The 24,623-nt window shown below is 34.9% G+C and overlaps 1 protein-coding gene across 47 annotated transcripts in view; it reads right to left on the reverse strand.

Annotated features, from left to right (window-relative positions):
* The window catches only part of SOX5 (SRY-box transcription factor 5), a 1,008,244-nt gene that overhangs the window by 100,924 nt on the left and 882,697 nt on the right, over positions 1-24,623 (reverse strand). For all 47 annotated transcript variants that reach the window (XM_053225987.1, XM_027035741.2, XM_053225993.1 and 44 more), the window contains one exon: positions 7,296-7,381. In XM_053225987.1, coding sequence (XP_053081962.1) covers positions 7,296-7,381 — 86 coding nt within the window. The remainder of the gene's footprint in view (positions 1-7,295; positions 7,382-24,623) is intronic.

Here is a 24,623-nt window from a genome sequence, read left to right on the forward strand (position 1 = left end):
TAATTAAAGAATACTCATAATATAAGGTCAATTGACAATTAGGTTGAAGAATAAATTTCTTATATAAATACAATCTGTGAATCTGAAGAATGTTAGTTGCTCTTTCTTACATGGATATAGCCACGACTAGAAAATTGAGTAGTTTCTGTTTTTTCAATAAAATGAAAAAGCTGTACACTTTTTAAAATTTTAAGACATTGATATTGTATTAAATTATCCAGTCCTAGGAAAGGATAATTTACTGTTGGCCTTGAGCCTCACAATCCTTTTATGTATGGTAATTAGCCACAAAACATGTCAGAGTAACCTACGTATGTTTTGATTAAGAGAACACAGAATGCCATCAAGTAATGGGCATTGACTGACTTGTGACCAGAAAATCTGGCACTGATGATAGTTGTATTACTTTAGTGTAGAGCGATGATAGGACTTCAAATACAATGTAAATTTTAGCATTTATTTGATTGGCTATTATGATAAAAACGGGTACTATGGAAAAGCACACATGTACTGATGTTTCTGTTAGCATGTAATGACACACCATGAAGCTGCTGGAAACAAGAAAATACAGAAATAGCATGAAAAAGACACTGCTTGTACTGTCTCCATTGTCCAAATGTCAAAACAGCTCCCGGGAACCCTAGGGGTGGTAATAAGTATGAAAGTAGTTCCTACCAGGTTCTTCCTTAAAGGAGATTCTTGAACACTGCTGGGTTCTGACTCTAGCCCATATGGGCTTGGAAAAGTCAGAGAAAATGTTGGCTGCACTTTTTCAGGCCTATTTGCATATGTTCTTTAGTATGCAGGATGTCTCTATATAATTTAATTGTTGGGTTTTTTGCCTCTATTAATACATATGCAAATGACTCACACTTGCAGCTGTGCTGTATTAATCATATGTGTGCTTCTGTCTGTCTGCCCTGCAGGCTCAGGGTCGAAGGGAGACGCAAAGAGGGAATTCACTCTTATAACCTGCAAGAAATCTCACTCATGCAGACAGAAGTCCAACAGCAAACAGCGCACCAGGGTTGCAACTGAAATGAGGAGCAGTAGAGCATTTTTCACCCTGTATGAACATGACAAGGACCTAAAAGTTACGCTGAATAGTACAGTGTGTAGGTAGGTAAAGAGAAAAACCATCCTTGTAAGCAATTCTTTCAATAAGAAGGTAAAATTCCTCACATCCAGACCTCTCCATATGGTTATTTCTCCCTTATTGATTTTCTGGGTGTTTCTCTTGGTCAGATACATAAAGCCATGCTCAGTCACTTACAGTGCTGTGGGAAATATGAAGCATTTATCTGTGTCCTGTCATAATTATTGACCTCCTTTGGAGACTGGCAGGAGGTTGATAAAAAGATGAACCTTCAGTTTTTTATCCATGTCTGCCTTGATGTTACTGTCTGTCACACAGAAGCTTAAGCCATTTCCACTAGGACTTGCATGTACCTTTGAGAGCTATGAAAAAAGACTGATTTCTGTTGATATTTTGTATGTTTCATGCTCTAACATGATCACGTGACACCTCTCATTTTCTCAACCCCCGAGAATGCATGTTAGTGATGATACCAGTTACTGGAATGATAGCCCATGAGATTTCAATTATGGCAACTTGTAATTTTGAGGCTTTATTCCAAAAATACCATTATGAATTTAAAAAATGATCCTACTGAATTCATTAAAAAGTTTCATTAATTCAGTAAAAAATCTTGAATGAATGCTACTTGCTTATTTTGAGTAAAATATGACAATCCAAGGATAATCTCAATGTTTTTTCCTTTGCTTATCACTATTAATCATTGGTTGGAGTCAACATTTTTGGCTTCCTATAGGTAGAACAGGTGGCAACCATCTTTTGGCCAACACAAATACGGTATTTATAAAGTGAGAAATAAATGGATAAATATTGCCTTCTAATTTCAAATCATAGAAGCCTAGCTAAAAAATAGAAATAGTACACTACATTATAACTATTACTGTTAAAAAATTCATGATGTCCATTAAGTAAAATGCAAATTAATGACAATGAATATGAGGAATGAATGTCAGATGCACTGTTGCCATTATTTGGTTTTGTTAATTAGAAATAGATGATTCGCTTAGCTGATTTTAACCAGTCCAAACATCCAAAAGATTCAAAGTGTAACTTTATTTGGCTTAAATAATTATCCTCACTTTTTGAAACTGAAATGAAGCTATATTAGTTTTCTGCATACATGAACCACTCCCCCCCCCCCCCCCCCCCGGAAAAGAGACAATATCAGGAAGATAAATACCAAAAGCATCATTGGCTCTTGAAAGAAAAATACAGGTAGTTTGAAGAGGAAGAGGAAAGAAAAAAAAAAGAGAGAGAGAAAGAAAGGGAGGGAGAAACATAAAAGGGTAAACCCAGAATATGATATTGTTAATTAGATAGTTACTATTTTGATAATACACTCTTCTATTATCTGGAAATCACTTACTTTAGTTTTGTGTGACAAGGTGCGCCATATTGAGTCAAAGTACCTCCAGCAGTTCATATTCTTATGTATGTCTGTACATACATTGACAAACCATACAAGAATAATCTAATGTTAAGTTGTTTGGTCTGTTTTTGTGTGTATAAATTCTAATTACTTTAAAGGAATAACAAATTGCAGGAAATGCTAAAACACATTCTCTTTGTAGCAGACCATGGCTATGATGAGATAAAGGGAAGAAAGAGCAGGAGAGATAGAGTTAGGGATTTCTCATATACTGAGAATCTCCTAATAGGGGCTGAAAAATATAAAGTTCCCAGGTCTTTAAATTAATAACATTTGTTCCAGAAATTAATGACATACTGCCTTGTTATATTATTAAAATGATTATTACCCTTAACTCATGATAGCTTCTTTCATTTTGTAAATATATATTGAGTACCAGCTATTTGCTAGGTATTAATCTGAGCACTTGAGATACATTATTGAACAACAATAACAAAAATAACAGTCCCTGCTCTGGTGAAGCTTACGGAGTATTTGGAACAGACAATAAATAAGGAACATAATACGTAACTTATATAGGATGTTTGAAGATAACAAGTGCTATAGGAAAAAAAAAGAATAAGGGAAATAGAAGATGTTGTATATCTGGCAGGGTTATTTTGTGATTGAAACAGGTTAGTTAGGGTAGGTGTCTTAGAGAGATGACATTAGAGCAGATTCTTGAATGAGGTGAGAGAATGAGCCTTCCAGGCAGAGGGAAGAGCATTTCAGGTAGAGGGACAGCTAATATAAAACTCTAAGGTGGAAGCTAGGAGCATGCCTTGGCATGTCAAGGGACAGCAAAGCCCTTAGTGTAGTTGGAGCAGATTGAATAAGGTAGTATGGAGCAAAACTGTCATAAAAATATTTTTTTAAATACAAGTAAAGAAAATACTGTAGTGCTAACCATGGTGCTAGGCATGTAGTGTTCTCCTAAGGTTATTTCATGAAAAGGGAATAAGTTTTTTTTATTATACAATTTCAATATATATCTTACTGAATTCAAACTACTAGTTTTTTTTTCTTCCATGAGCCAATGACACCTTTGGTGTTTGTAATTTGGCTATTGTCTTTTTTAAAGGATGAAAATTAATTTATATTGAAAACTAATCATTACTATTCAGCTTAATTCCAATATCATAAAGCAGAGTAGCTTTTTGAGCAAGATAGATACCTAACTTATTATGATGTTAAGATTCATTTTTCACCCTTTCATATAATAGATACGGAGTTCATAAAATATTTCAAACACTTGGTTAATGTAAATGATGATGAGTCACTGTCTTCATAGATTTTGCCATCTGGTAGAAGCCAGAAAGTAGAATTTAAACTTTTTCTACAAGTGTTATGAGAGGGGAAATACAGTGTGCTCTTGAAGCACATAAGAGCTACATTAATCTAGACCTGGGGACAAGGAAATATTTCTTTAGAAAGTGATGTTCTATCTTGCAATCTGAGTGAAATAGGAGTTGGCTTGGTAAAGGTGTGGGGTAATGGGGTTCCAGGAAGAGGAAATACCACATGTAAAGATCCAGAGAACTTGAAAACAAGTAAGAGAAGGACATGATCAGATTTTCTAAAATCAGAAAGATTATTCTGATCGAGTAGAGAGAGCATTGGAGGGGGTAAGATGAAGACAGAAGACCAGTGCAGGAGCTATTGTGGTAAATTAGGCAACAAATGAGGGGAGCCTGACCAGAAGGGTAATAATAGGTAAGATGGATACTTGCTGTATTTATTAGGTGGAATGCATAGACAATGAATGAACAGATGTAGAGGAAGAGGAGACAAGGATAACTCTCATGTTTCCAGATTGAGCAAAGATGGAGTGGAGCCATTTGCTAGGACCAGAGAATGAGCAGGTCTCGGGGCAAGAAAGAGAACTGGTAAGTTACATTTGGTATTCAGCTTATACTGTCTGTAAACACCTATATATTTCCTCTTGACAGTCAAAAATAGTTGTCTATATGGATCTGAGGCTTGGGAAAGACTTTAAAGGCAGAAGAAACAGAATGATATCTCACTGTAAAATAAATAAATAAAATAGTCCCTTGGCACAACATGTTAATTACATAATCCAGATTAAGCCACTTTTTTCTCTATAAAAAATAAATACATCACAATGCTTAGACTATTTCAACTGCTCCTAAAGTATACAGGAAGGTGATTTTAAAATATAAGGTGTATTTTATTACATGGCTAGAACTTCATTATTTTATCCAGGAACATGAAATAATATTTAAGTAATAAAAAGTGGCTGCATTTAAAACACGTCCTCTTGCTCATCTTTTAAAATAACTGTACTCTTCTTCATTCTTTCTTTAAGGAAGATCCTGGATTTGTGGTTCTACTCTATGTCATCCAAGTATGAACAATGACAGGCAAAGATTGTTTCAAAAGAAAACACAAATGGTAGGCAAAGTCAATCATGAGTAGGAATACATTTATAGGGCCCTTCTTAGATCTAGATGTTCAAAATGAGAGGCTTGAATTAACATATATCTGTGTAAAGAGGGATGAAATTGACATGCAGTCTGAAATAGATAACTGCCCTTATGAATCGGGCTACTTCTTTCAGCGGTGTGATGCATAGAGAGTATTTGTAGAAGTGCCAATTCATCAGCATTTTTGTTATAATTTGGTTAGCAGGTTACTGAGTTAGCAAATGTCATGAGTTTGAAATGTGTTTGCATTTGAGTAGCATTTTTAAATCATGAGTAAAAAATTTGCATGTGTGTTTATGTGTATGTGTTTATTTTTTTAAATTTTACTCATTTATTTTTGAGAGAGGAAGAGAGAAGAGGGAGAGAAAGCACAAGTGGGGGAGGGGAAGAGAAAGGGAGATGAGAGAATCTCAAGCTGGCTCCACACTGTCAGTGCAGAGCCTGATGAGGGGCTCGAACTCATGAACAGCAAGATCCTGACCTGACCAAAACTCGGATGCTTAACCAATGGAGCTACCCAGGTCCTCCTGTATGTGTTTTACTAGTAGCTAGTGGCTTACCACAAAAGAGTTTTGGATTATTAATTTTCCTGTTATACCACAGTATTGGTTTACTGAGATCCTAACTAAAACTCATGTATGTTAATGGGTACAATGTCACTTATATAAAAAAGATCTTTATTCTACTTATAGATTAAATTATAGTGAAAGCAAGAGCAAATACATTTGGTGCCTTTTCCTCGTTCTGAAAATGATTTCTTTAGATCTTGATATTTTAGGGGAATCTGATGTATTATAAGGATGGAAATAAAAGAATTTCAAATATTTTAATACCATCTCTGTAGGAAGAGAAGTTTGGATTGTTGCCTAACAAAGCTACTTTCTACTAGAATCCTACAGTGAAACATACTTGCCCCGGCTTCCTCTCACCATTAACCCAAGGGTGAAAGGAGACAAGAATGTCTAACTTACTTTTAGAATGGACATCAGAAATCTCCAAAACTCCTATTTCTACATTCAAATATATTTCCAGATATGCTTCCCTCTTCCTTTAATTTCACTACTCTTTTTAAGTTTTACTGATTACAACCACTTTCCCATATTGTCATTATTTCCGGATGCCATTTCAAAGGATAACAAGTGTTATGCTACTTTTATTGTCTCCTTGGCTCTAACACTTCCCAAGATACTTCCAGCTCAAAGAAACACTTACTCACACTGTAGCTTTTTGTGGAAAAGGTAGATTAGGAATGACTGTTATTAACCTCTGTAGAACACAGTATGTCTCAGCTCCTCCTGTGTTCTTCCTGTGAGATTCAACTGATTTTTCAGAAACCCGTCAGGTCTTCTGACAATCCCCAGTGCTGGCCAGATATATTTGTCTCTTAATGCTACAATATAAAACTCTATTCTTCCTTATAGGTTAAGATCATCTATCATGACAATGCATTTTTGTGCATACAAGTTAAGTTTATTAAGCACAACTGGTATATATCTGGGTTTACAGATATACTGTGTCTCTCAGGCAAAGGAAAATACACAATTCTCACAGGGGTGATTGATTCTATTATTAGATGGTTTGTTATCCTCATTAATTGCATAACTATGAAGTCCATAACAACAGAAGCTAGGGAAGATTTTGAGGGATGCTGATTCAAAGATTTAAATAGTTAATGAAAGATATCTTTACTATAATATTATTGATATTCTTTTCAACTCCGGAGACAAAATTTCTAAAATCACTTGGACATCTGGTAAAGTTATCACTGACATTCTTGAATATATGGGAATATGTATTCTTCAGGGCTAAAAAGGTCTTAATTGGAATGCCTGGATAAAGTTGTGCTCATTTAGGGCGCTCGCTTATTTGGTTTATTTCTCTTTGGTTGCCCAACTGAGTTGGCATTAGCAGGAAAATAAAAAGACCTACAGAGTCAAAAATATTGGGTGTCTTGAACATTTTTTAAAATGTAATTTCTGTTGAGTTGCCTTGATTCGTAAGTATCTGTGTGAATGTCTTTGACAGTTTTGTTCTTTTTATCTTGATGAGGACCAGTCTGTGATGAAACTATGTTACACAGTAATCAAAGCAAAACCTGAGACCGTTTTGTTAAATCATACCAGGCGATAAAAATGTATAATAAGCTCTCTTTAGTACAGAAAACAGGGGCCACAAATTAAAGAGTCAACCACTCAACTTTTGGTTGAGAATCAGTGCAAGGGAAGTCAAAAACAAAAAAAAGAGTGAGACAAATATCACTAGTCAGCCTTATTTTGCTTTAACACGATAATAGCTGTTTTCCCTGTTTACTTAACCTTTGTCTCTTCTGCATTGTTTCCCGACTTACCTGCAGTTGGAGCGGGCCTAAGCCTGGTGCTGCTGCAGCGGCAGCTGCCATGGTAGTTGGGATCAGCTGAACAGGGTAAGGGTCACCTAAGTAAGAGAAGAATAGAGGTGTCAGCACCTTTTATCTACTCTCCACCTGCAAATTAAACTCCTGCATTCACTCTTTCCAAAAGCCTTCCTTTGTGTGCCTTGCTGGGGCCTAATGAAAAGCTCTATTGTGCAGCCTTTTACTAACACTCTTTTCACAATTCTGGCTGAGAGAGGAATGTGAATAAAAGGCACAAGCAATTAAGGCGGAAACCTCATCCTTTTTTCATGATGTATTTAGGAAAATGGGAGGAAAAAGTGTGCATTGATCAGAAGGCTGCACTTTATAACACACACACACACACACACACACGCACACACACACACACACACACACACACACACACACACACACACCCCTAACAGTCTTGACATGAGCCTACCAACCCTCAGCAAATTTAAAATGTTACCATAAGAGGAACTTAACTAAATTTAATTCCATTTTAACAAACTCAACTCTAAAGATGTAAGCCAAATAGCTTACCTTTTGAATGCAATGTTATTGTCTTAATTCAAATAACCTCTTAAGTAGTGTCTTGTGGATGATTTGAGAATAAAGAAAACATTTTATGCATTGTTTTATATAAAATATTGGTATCCTTATTATCTCAGAGATAAATGTTTGTAAAATATATTATAAAGAAAACAGAATATAGATGGTCTCTCCCTGAAGGGTTTTTGTTTGTGGTGATATCTGAAAAACCAAAATCTTAGTAATTCAACATTAAAGTTTTAATACATGTGATCTATAAAGATATAGAGACACACACAAAAGATTGGAGTATACATTTTTGATGCAATTTTTTTTTTCCATTTGGTAAAGAAGTACAATAGACTTTCTGCTTAGAGCCCACTGACATGCTAACAGGCATGTACATTATTGGTATTTGAAATACGACCGTAGCAAAAAATAAAAAAATAATAATTATAAGAACAATTTTTTAATATAGAAAAAATCTATTTTTAGTAATCTAATTTGTGAAAATAAAGTTAATATATCCATTCCAAAATATTTGTTGAGTATCTGCTACATATCAAGCACTGCTCTCAACACTAGAAATAGATTTTTAAAGAAGACTGACTTGTAGAGGTGTGTTTACTGGGAATTTAATGAAGCTTAAGCTTTGGGATTCTGCGAAGGGCCTCTGGAAGCATGTTTACAGTATCATATGCTTTCATATTTGTCAGCGTTTTTACTTTGTTGTGATTTCTTTTATAAATGAAAACTCTCATTTTCACCTGAGTGTGTGTATTTTAAATTATGTGTATATAATTAAAATAATAATTATAAATAAATAATTAAATATATATTTTTTTAATGTTTATTTACTTTTGAGAGACAGAGCACAAACAGGGGAGGTGCAGAGAGAGACACACACACAGAATCTGAAGCAGGCCCCAGGCTCTGAGCTGTCAGCACAGAGCCAGATGCAGGGGTGAAACTCACAAACTGTGAGATCATGGCCTGAGCTGAAGTTGGATAGTTAACTGACTGAGCCACCCAGGTGCCCCCATAATTACATATATTCTTAAAGAGGACCCCAAAGTTATATTTTTGAGGCTTCAAAATACCTGAATCTACATCTGCTGACTTGGTCTCCCCAGAACTTATAGCTTAATGGGAGAAAAAGAAAAAAGATAATTCAATGATTAGTAGAAAATACACTGACTGTTAAGATAGGGAAGTATGTAACACTATGCACTACACCATAGGTGCCTTAAACCTAGCCTAAGAGATCAAAGATGGCCTCCAGGAAGAAGTTAGGTTTAAGCTGAAATCTGAATGAAGAGAAGGCTAGCCAAACAAAGAAGAAAAAGAAGAGCCTTGCAGAAAGAAAAAACATTTTAATGAAGACTTACAGTCAAATGGGAATGTCATATCATAGCCCAGTCCCTGCACTGCTTTAGAACACAGGTAAACAAAAAGAGATAAATGGGACCGGAGAGGGAATCAGGGGCCAGATTATGTACAGCATTATAAACAATATTAAAGAATCTAAAAACTGAGAACAAACTGAGGGTTGATGGGGGGTGGGAGGGAGGGGAGGGTGGGTGATGGGTATTGAGGAGGGCACCTTTTGGGATGAGCACTGGGTATTGTATGGAAACCAATTTGACAATAAATTTCATACATTGAAAAATAAAAAAAAACAATCTAAACTTCATTCTGTAGGCTAAAGGAAACCATGAATGTAGAAAAAGATGGGTTGAATAAAATCATCTGGGCTAGAGGTTAGAAGCTATAATCAATAGTAAAAAGATCAGAACTCTCTGTAACACATAATAATGGTCTGTACAAGGGTGGTGATGTTGGGATGGAGAATGATGGAGAAAGTCAAGGGATAAAAAGAGGCAACACAGACACAACTTCATGATTGTTTACATATGAGAGTAAGAGAGGACTCAGGGATGACTCTTGTGGTTTTCACTGAACAGCCAGATTGGAGAGTAGTACTGTTTGTTTGGTTTGCAAACATAAATGAGAAGCAAGATTGCCAGGTTGGGCCTGGTGGGGAAGGGGGAGGCCGCGGGGTATGAATAATTCTATTTTGGACACTTTAAGTTTGAAATTACTATTAGATATCTGAGTAGAGATGTTCAGTGAGGCACTTGGTAAACACGTCAGTATTTTAGGGGAAAAATTCATATCAGAAATGTAAATTTGAGAGTGGTCAGCATATATCTGGAATGTAAAGCTATAAGCTTTCATTAGACTCTTTAGGAGTTAACTGTAGATAAAAAAAAAATAGGTCCAAGGGTTGGTTGTGGAATATAGTAGTATTTATAGTCAGGGAGATAGGCAACTAGCAGAAAAACTAAGGAGAAATATAAATTTAATGTTCCAGAAGCCAAGTAAGGAAAGATTTTCAGAAAGAGTGATTTTATTTCAAATGCTGGATTTAGTAATGTGGAAGTCATTGGTGACTCCAACATGGGCAATTTCAGTGTAGTGGAGGGTGAGAAAGCCTAATTGGAGTGAGTGTGACCAACAGAGGATGATTAAAAGTAGAACTGGAGTCAGGAAGTGTAGACCCTTTCTTTTCAAAATGAAGTTCTTGGAGAATAATAACGGTTATCACCTAGGAATTCGTTAAAAATGTAGAATTTCAAACCCCACACCAAATCTACTTGGACAGGCAGCATCTAAGATGGAACCCCCCAATGACTCTACTTCCTTCCTTGTGTTTACATCCTTGTAATCTCCTACCCTTGAAGAGAAGAAGGCAAAGTGATGCGATATTACTTGTGACATTGGGTTACAAGAAGATTCTGGTTTTGTCTTGTTTATCCTCTCCCTAACCCTACCCTGTCTATCTGTCTTGGACTAAGCAGCTATGTTGAGCTGCCCTAAAAAGAGGCTCACATAGCAAAGGCATGATGTTCTCAGCCAACAGCAAGCAAAGAGATGAGGCCTGCCAACAGCCAAAGGAGAAAGCTTAGAAGCAGATTCTTCCTCAAGTCAAGCCTAGAGATGACTACATAGTCCGGGCCAACACGCTGGTCACAACGATGTGAAAGATCCTGAGCCACAGGTTCCCAGCAGGGCTGTGTGCAAATACATGTTTTATTGTTTTAAGCCATTAAGTTTTGGGAGAATTTGTTAAAGCAGCAAGTATATACCTTCTGAATTAGAAATTAAATTTCAACAAGAGTCCCAGACAGTTTGTACTTATTTGAGAAGTGACGGAACAGACAATTCTAGTGAGGTGTTTTGCAGTAGTTATTGGAGGGCATGTGATCCAGAAAACCTTACTTAAAAGGTATACTTGTAAAACTTATAGAATGCTTGCATGCCCATAAGAACGATCCAGTAAATATAGGAAAAAAAAAACCCTGATGATACAGGGGAAAGAGTGGACCACTGACTGATGTTACATGGATAAGGTTTTATTTACCATTTAGTATTTTTAATATCTAATCTATAAAACACTATCTGAATTTATAAGGGGAAGTTTAGATGTTTAAAAGCTGAATTTGTACTATGCAAACTAGCAAAAATAACAAATATTATAGTATGACTATTAGAATAGGCAACTTAAATACTTAAACTATGTAATTTGTTTCTATTGTTCATTTAATCAATATAATCTTAAAATTAACTATAGCAAAAAGTAGAGGCTGTGATGCCCTTCACAGTGATCATTCATTTTATATAATTTAGTTACCCTGTTGCGAATTAATCAATTAATCAGTACTTACAACATCTACCATGTGACCAGAACTCTGCTAGGTTCTTTGGGAGGCAAAACAAAACAAACCTTGGTCTCTATCTACTACACATCCATCTTTTCTAATTAAGTGAGAGAATAAAGACGAAAATAAGAGTAAGCTTGGCCTTGAAGATTTGCAGGAAGAGGGGGGATAGATGTTTTGGGTGGGTGAAACACATTAAAACATGTGTGACATGCTAAAGGAATGGAGAGAAATCAGTTTACCTGATAGGTGATAGAATAAAGTAGAGGGAAAAGAGGGAAGGGAAGGGAAGGAGTTGGGAAACTTAATACCCCACACTGGAGGCTATCTGGATACAACACGGCAATGACTATGAAATAAAGTTTTAGCAAGTATCATTAAAGAAGGTAGGTAGCAGGGGGGTTTTAAAAATGACCCTGGACCTGGGGGCACCTGAGTGGTTCAGTTGGTTAAGCGAATGACTTTGGCTCGTTCATGATCTCGCAGTTTGTGAATTCAAGACCATGTCGGGCTCTGTGCTGACAGCTTGGAGCCTGGAGCCTGCTTCAGATTCTGTGTGTCTCTCTCTCTCTGCCCCTCCCCTCGGTCTCTCTCTCTCTCTCTCTCTCAAAACTAAAACAAACATTAAAAAAAAATGACCCCAGATCTCGAACCTAGGGACAAAGACTTCCTCATACATTTGGATTGATAGCAAGCACCTGCATAGGTATTTTGGGTACTTCTCAATTACTATTATCTAATTGTTAATAACAAATTGAGTGTGATACATACATATAAAGTTCATTATCAAAACCTAGATTATTCTATAAATTTTAAAAATGCATGTATTAGTATTTTATCTTTTGTCATTTCATTTTCTAAATTCATTAATGCATATTAATGAATGAATATAGTCAATTTTCCTTTGTATATATGTGGATCTACTTGGATATATATACACACAGTTGCTACTTGAACACAAGGGTGAGAAGTGCCGATTCCCATGTAGTTGAAAATCCAGGTATAACCTTGGACTCCCCAGGGACCTAAGGGCCACTATTAACTGAAAGTCTTACTGATAACATAAATAATCAATTAACACATATTTTATATGTTATATTATTATATACTGCATTCTATACTGACCTAAGGGCCACTATTAACTGAAAGTCTTACTGATAACATAAATAATCAATTAACACATATTTTATATGTTATATTATTATATACTGCATTCTTACAATAAAGTAAGCTAGAGAAAGGAAAATGTTATTAAGAAAATCATAAGGAAGTGAGAATATTTTTACAGTACTGTATTATATTTATCCAAAAAAATCTGCGTATAAGAAGACCTGTGCAGCTCTAACCTGTGTTGTTCAAGGGTCAATTGTACATGCATGAATGAATAACTATCATGTTATACACATCCCATATTGTATGTGTGAGTATAAATGCATGTATATATATATAAAACATTTATACAAGCTAAATAATTGTATATATGTGTTATAAGCTGAGTTGTGCTCCCTCCTTCCAAATGTATATGTTGAAATCCTAAATGAGGTCACACAGGTGGGCTCTAATTCAACAGGACTGCTATCCTCTAAGAAGAGACTAGGATGCAAACAACACAGAGGGACAACCATGTGAGGACAGAGGAGAAGATGGCCATCTATCTACAAGTCAAGGAAAGAAAACTCAGAAGGAAATCTACCCTGTTGACACCTTGATCTTGGACTTCTGGCCTCCATAAATAAATTTCTGTTGCTTAAGCCACTCAGTTTGTCCTATTCTGTTATGGTAGCCTTAGCAAACTAATGTTTGCCATACACAGCCACACATCAATGTATTTGATGTTTAAGTAAATTGGAGAAAACAAAAGACTGGCAGCTGGAGTTAAAAAGACTGTGATAGCTAATATGTGTCTTTAATCATATACAGTTTCCAAGATATAATTATATAGTCATAAACAGGATATCAACTAATTTTCAAAAGTTTGTGTCTAAGGTACCACATTATCACAACCATCTCCTTTTAGCATACACACATACATAACTTGACGCATGTCTACCTTATTACCAATTTTTCAGACCCAGATATCCAAAACTAGTTTGACTCAAATTTGTCCCAAGTTACTAAGTAAATACAAATACAATAGCTGTGAAGCTGGCCAATATAGCAATTTCACTCTTAATTAAATTCAAAATATATTGCATGCATATGCTGGTGTCCAAAGCAAACACAGAATCTATCAGACTTTAAAAATAAGGTCAAGGGTGGTTCTTAATGGCAAAAGAGTAATTAAGACCTACTGGGGAAAAAAAGATCCTTTATTGAAGTAAATACTGTCATCTATTTGTGCCATCCCTTATTTAACAGGTTTATTTTGTAAATACCTCATGAAGTACTTAGTAAAAATTAAATAATGGAAAAATCTGACTTTTAAAGTTCAACCATGTGTAAGTTATTCAAATTGACTTTCAACTAGTTAAAAGTAATATCTTTTACTCTTTCCTAGGTTTTAACCATTTGAACAGTTTTTCCCTAAGCCTTTCCAAAATTAATTGGCTTCTTATTTCAAAGCCAAGTACGGAAAATTCTAGCTCAAAACAATTTTTTTCAAAAAGTTGAAAAATATGTGAGGTATATTAGTCAATTGTTTTTAGAATACAACCTAGCTTATAGTGTCTATTGATATAAATGATATAGCTAATATTAAATAACCCAATAACCCCTTAGAAAGCATGTTAATTGCAATAGTGTTAAAGTAATGAATACTTAGATAATAATAATCCCTACTAACATTAAGAAGGATTTACCTCACTGATATATAATAAAGTAAGAGAAACAATATTTCCCAACAAGGTTATCTAGGCTCAGGAAGATTGTCAAAGCAAATATATTCTTACCCCAGGTCAAGGACCTACATCCTTTCATCCACGGATTAGTATAAATGTTCTGGAAAGTTTTATGGCATTATTTTCACTGAAACAAGGAGATGCATTCCTTTATTAGCCCTCCATGGTGTTTTGTTGGTTGGTTGGTTGGTTTGGTTTTCTTGACAAATACCAGATTGCCTTCCCTAGGTGCTGGGAAATACAAAATTTAAAACCCATACCCACACACACACAATCCTAGCCCTAGACAAGTTTCTAATCAAGTGAGAGGGATAAACATATAAGCCAATTGGATGATACAATGAGCAAATCAGAAGGTAGTGTAGAAGGTACTCTGAAAACCTCAAGAAAAGAAGAACTTAAATTGGAAACAGTGTGAAGAAAGGTTATTTGCTAAAATGTCTATTAAAAATAGCTAGGTTCAGGAGCTCCTGGGTGGCTCAGTCATTTAAGCATCTGACTCTTGATTTCAGCTCAGGTCATGATCTCATAATGGTGGGATTTAGCCCCATATCTGGTTCCATGCCGACAGCACAGAGTCTGCTTGAGATTCTCTCTCACCTTTTCTCTCTGCCCCTCCCCTGCTCATGCTGTCTCTGTTTCTCTCAAAAATAAATAAACTTAAAAAAGTGTTTAAAAATAGCTAGTTTCACTAAGGCATTGCCTTTCAGGACCATTTTATCACCTACTTTCCATGTCTTCTACTTGCTAGAGTCCCACAGTAAGCTTCCACCATTTAGTATAACCAAAATTGCTCTAATTCACCATTTTCTCAGATAGTACTTAAAACATTCTGCTTTTACCACTCTAACTTCCAGGTGGACAGAGCTCTGTAGGAATCTAACGAAAGAATGACATTAAAAAGGACACTATGGATAGAACTTTTGAAGAAAATTGCTTTCTTTCATCTTAGGGAACCATAGATTAATCAGTGCGTTCCTCTGGCTTGGAAGGAGCCCCCTGCCATTCATCAGGCAGTGCGAACAATAACCACCATCTTTTACTGACCCTTACTTTCGAGGATATTTAAATACTCTCACTTTGTCTGATGCGGTAAGGGAAGGGTAAGCTATGCAGCTAAAAAGGAGGTAGAACACATATCTTATAGAATCTTGTGTTTTACTTCAAAGGCAATGTTAAGTCACTGAAAGATTTTAAGCAGGAGAGTGACATAGTCTGATTTGTGTTTTAGATCAATTTTGTGGCAAGGGATAGAATCGATTGAAAGAGGGAGAGACTGGAGACAGACTTGTTAAATACCACTGCAATAAATCAAGCGGGAAATGATAGTGGCCTAAACTAAGCATAAGGGAAGGAGATCTGAGAGACAGATTTGATGACCAATTTGATGGGAGAAAAGAGAGACAGGAGCAAAAAAAAAGAAAAAAAAAGTTATAGTTTGGGCTTTTATTTTAGTAAATTATTGAAAGAATGAATCATTCTTACCCAAGTAGTTATTCAATTGCTCCAACATCCTGTTTCAATAATTCATTTTTTCCTACTAATTTGGAATGTGAGCAACTAGTATTTGTTGAATTTTAGCACTGTTAAAATAATATATATATATATATATATATATATATATATATATACATCCACATACATATTTACGTGTGTGTATAAAATCTCACTTAATCTTCACAACAACTCAGTAGGGTAGATATAATTATTCTTATTCTACAAAAAAAAAGTCCAGGACTTTACAATAAGTACTATAAACATTAGTACTTGAGTAAAAACAAAACAAAAAACAAAAAAACAAACAAAAAAAACAAAACAAACAACAAAAAAACAAACCCCAAATGTATTATTTTAGAAAACATAGACTATTTTTAGAAAAAAAGTATTATTTTAGAAGACATCATAGACTATTTTTAGAACACTATGCAAACACAGACTTCAGTTTTCAAATAGATACATTCATTTAGAGCTTATCCAACTAATATGTATCAAATACTATGTGGAGGGCACAAAGAAATAAAAGGTATAGTTCTTGCCTTGATGACACTTTCAGTTTCACAAATAAGACATACAGATATCAAGAGTGAAATAAATCAAAGCCATAAGATGAAAATCAAATGAATAAGAAAGAGAAAAATTACCAAAGAAAAGAAGAATTTATTCAAACTCAAATCATTTGAGAAAGAATCGGAGAAAGGGCTGAGCTTGGGTTAGATCCTCAGTAAAAATATAAGACTAGGGGTGCCTGGGTGGCTTATTTGGTTAAGCATCCGATTCCAGCTCAGGTCATGATCCCACAGTGAATGAGTTCGAGCCCCTCATGGGGCTCTGTGCTAGCAGCTCAGAGCCTGGAGCCTGCTTTGGATTCTGTCTCCCTCTCTCTCTGCCCCTCCCCAGCTCATGCTCTGTTGTCTCTGTCTCTCAAAAAAAAAAAAAAAGAATAAATGTTAAAAAAAAAATTAAAAAATATATAAGACTAGATAAGATGAAAGAGGTCCAAGAGCCGCAATGCCTGGTGCACAATAGATAATAAATATCTGCTGAATGAATAAATGGATAAGCCTAAAAGTAAGGATGGGAGGAACCTCTAATGGTAAATGGATGAGCCTAAAAGTAAGGATGGGAGGAACCCCCAATGGTTTTTCATTTCCTGGAGCATACACAGTGTATAAATATTCCCCTGAGTTGTCTCTTCTTAGGTCCTCACACTACTCATCATTTCTTGCCTTATAATTTACTTTTATCACTAAACTGTTATAGGTCCATGTACACCCCATTCCATCTCTCGCTTTCCAGCCTTCGTCCAGGCTGTTTTCTTCTGTTTAGAATGTTATTTCTGTGTTCCTTCACCTGGACAACTTCTTCAAATGCTTTTTTGCCTGCCCCACTTCATCCTTTGGAATTTGACTTATGGGTCCCCACTCCAAGTAGCCTTTCCTGACACCTTCCACCTCTCTTAAGTATGAATTCATTCCTTTTCCCCTGACCTCCATCAAAAATTCTAGGCATACGTCTATCATATTACATCTGTTTATGTCCCATTCTCCCCAACTACACTATGAGCAACCTACAGGCAGAGATTCAGTCTTACTCATCTTTAAATCCCCAGTTCTTAGCATAGGAACTGTTAAAGTGCAGGGTTCTGTTAAATACATAGCACAGGCTGTTAAAATGTTTACTGACTGAATAAATGAAGAAACAATTCATTTAATTAAGAAATTAACAAATATCAACACAGGAGACCACTCTTCCCATATCAAAAGCTTACAGTTTAGTAGAAGTAACAGATTGTAAGCAAATAATTATACAAATAAGGAACAAATTAGTATTTGGACAGGGTTTAATTCAAACAATAATGATGTGTTAGCTCAGCAACCATGATACAAAAGTAGAATAGGAAATCAAGAGGAAAGAGAAGCCTAGAGCTTGGGGATATAAGGAAATATGGACCCAGAAGAGGTAAAGAATGTTCTGTAAAATATTTTCATTTATCAAATTATTCTTTTATAATATTCCATAATCTGTCTCTTTTATAAATTTTAATTTTAAAGCAAGTCATATCTCGTTGAGTATTTGAAATAAATAATATGAAATTCCTAAATCTTAACATAATTTCTGTTCATTAAAAGGAACCCACTATTATGATGGCATTAAAGTACCTGAGTATGGTCAAAGTGTTTACCAAAAAGATGTTATATATAAACAAATGACAAAACAAAATCTTTCATTGTGATTGTTCAAATCACTTTAGACTTTCATAAATCCAAGTGAGTTGAACTTTGATTTTTTATAGTACTATGCTCAGCTATGTCTCCTCCCTCCCTCCCTTTTAGGTGGTTAAATTTATAACAATTACACTAAATTGTCTGGTGGAATCCAAGTCAAGAAGTTCAGAACAACTGATATGGTATACATGAGTTAAGGTAAAGGGGTTTTATCAATTTGTTAGAATAAGACTTTGATACTTGAAACTTGTTTGTGAGAAATGCTAATATTTTATAGGAGACTCTCATAAAATAATAGAAATATTTCATGTGAATTTTGAGAAAATAAGATTAATAATTATCCTTTGTTTGACTAAACATCTATTTTCAAAAGATATTTTGAGATAATTGTTCTCAATTGCTCTGTCACAGGCGTTTTCAGTAAAAAGTTTTTAAAAATAAAAAAAAATATTTTTATGTCTTTTTAATGTAGCATAGCAAATGAAAACTTTATCCTATTTAATAGTTACTCAGTTGGCTAGTTTAGTAAGAGGTTATAAATTTTTTAAGAAATGCCTCTCAAAATGGGAAGACATTTCTGATTATAAGAGATAGAGCATTCTTTCTTTACCTCTTAGCCCATAAATTAAATGAATTCTAGTCCTAATGAAAATTCCTGGGTTAATTATCTAAGAAATCTGAGTATCCCTGAAAAGGTGACAATGAATCAAAGAAATCTCCTTTTCCTCCTGCATTCCAGTATTGCTACAAAGGCATCATTTAAGCTATTGCACAATAATTCATTTTAAGCTGCTCAAAGAGAATCATTAATTAAGGAACAGCTTCTATATCCAAACGTACATTAGATACCATGTCTATATTTTGCTTCTGTGTCTTATGAGGAAATAAATGGCACAGAGAAAAGCACCCCAAATGATTCAGGTACTTAAAAGCAGTGATTTGGAAGAGGGGCATTGGTATAAGCCATTTATGATAAAAGCAAATGCTAGTTTTTATTTTCTACTTTTAATACTAAGGTTTAGCAAGCATTTCATTTCTTTGACACCTTTTATAGCCTTTCCACTTTTCTGTCTATCATGGTTTTTTGATAGATATTCCTCTTCCTGGAGTGTCGCTGGAATCTGGAAACTGCAGGTTGAAAACAGGAAGTTTCCTAGCCCCTGTAACAATAAGCCTGTGAGCTGTATGTTTGGGATGACTTCTGGTCTAGAGTTTCCTACTAGAATGATACATTTAGAGCTCTGAAAATTAAGAACCGTTATGGCATTCCCCTCCCCCTAAAAAAAAAAGAAAACCAAATAATGCAAAAGTCTTGGTTAGAAGTATAGTGACCTAGAATAAACTCCTGAAATTCTTTTCATTATGTCACATTCTAAATGTTCAAAACAGACTTCTACATCTAATAAATAATAATTATATGTTATATTTATATTATAAATTCCTCAGAAATGCACAATTTTTACAATCCCCTTATGAAGTGGGTAGGGCAGACATTATTGTAGCTCACTTAAAGATTAAAAATCTAGGGCACAAAGAGGAAATGACTAGCCTAAGGGCACAGAATAATATGCAATGGGATTTTGATTACCAAGGGCTTTTGATATCTTAATTTTTTTTTCAAAAAAATTTTTAAAAATATTTATTTATTATTGAGAGACAGAGAGACACAGAGCATGAGCAGGGGAGGGGTAGAGAGAGGGGAAGACACAGAATGTGAAGTAGGCTCCAGGCTCTGAGCTGTCAGCACAGAGCCCGATGCGGGACTCGAACTCACGGTGAGATCATGAAATGAGCCGAAGTCATCCAGACAATTAATAGTTTCAGATTACAAGTCTCAATGATGCTTATTTATAGCTTGACTCAGATGAGTCAATTTTCAAAGTTTTAGACCTTCCATCAACCAACTCAGAGAGCATTAGAACGCAGAGGCAATCTCTCAGGTGAAAACTATTCAGAAAGGAACAAATGAATGAAAGTAAAATGCCATATACTGGGACTAGAAGAGTTCATTTGGGGCAAATATGTGCACACAAAAATGTTTACTGTAGAATTATTTAACTGTAAATATTGTAGACAAAATTAAATGTTCATTAGTGGGAAATGCAAATAGAATATGGTAATCCAGTTTAATGAAATATTATGCAGGAGAAGATAGATCTAAAAGTATGGAAGAGGATGGGGCACCTGGGTGGTTCAGTCAGTTAAGAGTCTGGCTTCAGCTCAGGTCATGATCTTGCAGTCCGTGAGTTTGAGCCCCACTTTGGGCTATGTGCTGACAGTTCAGATCATGGAGCCTGATTTGGATTCTGTCTCCTTCTCTCTCTGCCCCTCCCCTGCTCACGCTCTGTCTCTCTCACTCTCAAAAATGAATAAATATCTTAAAAAATTAAAAAAAAAATAAAAGTACAGAAGAGGAAAGATAGTCGTGATTTTTTTAATTTATAAGTAGAATATAGTCCATAGAACATTACCCTCATATACATTATATATTATTTAGTACAAATCATATATATATATATATATATATATATAACATCTATGTATCATTACATACACATTACAACCTACAGATATGTTCACATTTTACATATCACATATATGTATCTATATATAAATAAATGTATATACTTATTTATATATAAACACATACATATTTCTATCTATAGTTCTGGTAAATAAGTACCAAATTGTTAACAGTGATTACATATGGGGAGTGGGATTATAGGGGCATATGAGTGTAGACAAACAACTTTCGGTTTCTGTTTTCTATGCTTCTACATCATTTGAAATTTGTGCAGTCAGCAGGTGCTATCTTTAATATATTAGGAAAAAATGCGAAAGGTCGTTATGAGATGACTGTATTAAGTAGGTGTAAGAAAATATTCTTTGAATATAGAGCCAAAATAAATTTTTAGGGAAATAGTATTATTTAAAAAGTCGCTGTAGTTCTTCTGCCCTTTCCACTGGCTGGAATGGGGATATGGTGGCTGGGGAAGATATCTAAGACAGAAACTATAGTTTGTGGAAGGTGGTATAATAAGAGCACAAGCCTGGGATTTGCTCTTATGGAGCTACCACAGGAGCAATGTTTGGACTATTATGTAAGTGAAAAAAAATATTCTTTCACCATGTTTCAACTAATATTATTTTGGCCTTTAAAGTAGATAAACCTAAAACAGTATATGATTCCACATGATATTATAAGAGCATGACTTGTTCAGTCCTCATAGAAGATATGTATCTATTGTAGAGTTGGAAGCAAATATTATCTTCACCTGTTTTACTAAATACTTTTTCTGTTTCCATATTTTCCTATCAACTTCGTGACTACAGTTTGTCTTCTAATGGAATTTCCTACAGTGAAAGAATATGCACACCGGAGAAGAGAGGTGTTTGGTATCACTGACAGTTCTATTCAAATAAATATTTTATTCAAATAAATTTATTCAAATAAAATATTGCCTTTCTGGGCTTACATTTCAGTCTGATGACCTTCATGTGAGGCTGCTACAAGATGAGATTCCATGTTTGCTGTGGCCAGAAAGATATAAATTTAGAATTCTGAGGGTTAGGCTGGACTATGGCAATGTCATATATGGTAATACCACATTGTGAGGCCTCTTGGCTGAGAGCACAGAGTGTCATCAACCAAGCACTCTTTCTTTCCATTTGACAAGTCTACATTATCAAGAATTATGTCAAAAAAGGAAAAACTGACCCAAATGGGTTTATATTTAAATTGAATGGCATGCTTATGTTCTTAAGTGTTAAAAAGCAAACAAGATGGATTAAAAGATTAAGTATATATTTTTGGTCTAGTAAAATCTGAGGAATTTTTTGAAAAAGGGGCTTTTGCTTTTTGTGTTTGCTCATGTGTGTATTTTGGTAGTAGTGTGTGTGTGTGTGTGTGTGTGTTGGGAGGACGGGATTCAACAGTAGTTACTAACATAGCTTAGTTATCAGCTCACAGAGTTATGATGCTTAAAATTAATTATGTGTCTATGTTTTATAAACAATAAGGTACAATATAAGCTATTGTTTTTATACCAAGTTATGACACTTTGTCACAACATACATCTCCCTTCTCTCAGTGATGAATCTTGTAAAAATACTATAAACTCCCTTTTAGGGAAAAAAAAATACACCACATTTTATTGACCTAAAAACATCCTTCCCATGAGAATTGGAGGGTAGCTTCCACCATAATTGTGGAATGTTATATACATTTTTGCACTCAATTCTCTTTACTTTTTAATCATCTCACATTTTAAGCCACCAGTCTAACTTATTTCAGATGGCAATTTAAATGATTGGCTGGGGGCGCCTGGGTGGCGCAGTCGGTTAAGCGTCCGACTTCAGCCAGGTCACGATCTCGCGGTCCGTGAGTTCGAGCCCCGCATCAGGCTCTGGGCTGATGGCTCAAAGCCTGAAGCCTGTTTCCGATTCTGTGTCTCCCTCTCTCTCTGCCCCTCCCCCATTCATGCTCTGTCTCTCTCTGTCTCTCTCTGTCCCAAAAATAAATAAACGTTGAAAAAAAAATTAAATGATTGGCTGTGCAGGTACCACAGCAATTCTTTAAATAAATATATCTAGATCTAGATGTAGATCTAGATCTAGATTAGTAATATTAGTAAATATATATCTAGATCTAGATATATATTTACTAATACTACTAATTTTATATACTAATATAATATATATTACAAATATAATGAATACAATATAAATTATATATATATATATACACATATATATATATATATATATATATATACACACACACACACATATATAGACTAAATTCTACAACGAAGTTGGGTTCACCCAAAGTCATTGGTTTATAAGGTGTTTCAGGGGAGGGGGGGTAGAGAAGAGCTGGTCACAATAATTTTAAAACGCACAAACACAGAAGCCTGAATATATGATTACATCCTCTTCTCTCTGCTAACGTACAAAGAACCTACAGTATGTGATCCTGACAACACATGTTTCCTATTTTGTCAATTTGATAAAAGCGTACCATGTCAATGGTTTTTAGCTTGTGATTCGGTGATTGTTTCAGCACTGATTGTCAACGACCTGTATGTCAGCTGACACAGTTAAATCAGAAATTAGCATGCAGTCTCCTAAAATGCCAGACACATGGACCCTTTACACGAGAGAGATATAATGGAACCCACATGATATCCCCATTAAACAATGAAACATGTGACATTAACCAAAAACAGGAACACATCAGCAAATATGCCTGAGGAAGTTTATGGTATTTAACTCCTAAACATTAATTTTATTGTGGTGTATGAGGAACTAATTAACTGAGAGTTTCCTTTTTTATTAGAAGCAGAAATACTGTTCAGAAAACTGATGAAGAATAAATACAGCATATTTTAAGTTTATTAAGCTTGGCTCATCGACTTCTATTTATTTAAGCTAATCTCATAAGGCAATTAAATATTTCAATCAGTAACGTTATATGGCTATTTTATTTAGCACATTTCTGAAAAATTAATCAATGTGTTAAAATGTGCAAAGTATGTGAATATATTTCTAGTTTCATACAGCCAAAACAATGATTAAATACATTTTCAAAAAAACAAAAAAAACAAAATGACCTGATCTTTTCCAACATGAGCTTTGATAAATATACAAGTGGAAAATGACAACAGAAAAAGTTAAAACTTGGTGATTATGATGTAAGTAGTTAAGGCTGTATCTACATGAGACAAATGGTTTCCATCAGCACTGTAATACTTTTCTCTAAACAATTCAATTTTCCTAGTCAGAGGAAGCCCCATTCAGGTGTGGTTGAATGAATTTGATCCTGGATAGGATACGAAATGCAATTAATTGCCAGGTGTGGTTTTAGAATATATTCTTTTAAACCAGATCTGTGTTTTCCTGGCACAATGCTACCTAGGTACTAGTTCATATACAATCCCATTTAATCTTTGAAACAATTAAGTAAAATGGGTGTTATTAGTCCATATTATAGATGAGGAAAAGAAAGCTCAGTAACTTGCACAGGACAATCACAGTAGCAGAACAAGGCAAAACTTAATTCAAGTCCACGTTCTCTCATTCCAAGTACCTTTCAGCTTGTAGTTGTGTATTTCACACTGGGTTAATTAAATCAAAATGAAACAAAAACACAGTTAACTATTTGGAGTCACATAGACACAGGAATCAACTGGTATAGACAAATGAATCAACTGCTTTCTGTATACAATATTGTCCATAACCCACAAGTACAAGATAAATTTTGTTATAATATTCCATTCTATGATTGTAATATGATAGGTCGACACCAATAACTTTCTAGTAAGATAGGTCATATTAAGTTTTTAAATGAACATGTACTAGACTAGGCCAAAAGTTCCTATAATTTCTTGGATTCAGGCACCATCTACAGCTCAATAATTTTTTCATGGCACCTGCAGGACAAAAGAAATACCCAACTCTTCCATTTTGTTAAGTAGTAAAGGTCTA

Source organism: Acinonyx jubatus, chromosome B4 (genome assembly GCF_027475565.1).
Source record: "Acinonyx jubatus isolate Ajub_Pintada_27869175 chromosome B4, VMU_Ajub_asm_v1.0, whole genome shotgun sequence".
In the NCBI taxonomy this organism is placed as follows: domain Eukaryota; kingdom Metazoa; phylum Chordata; class Mammalia; order Carnivora; family Felidae; genus Acinonyx; species Acinonyx jubatus.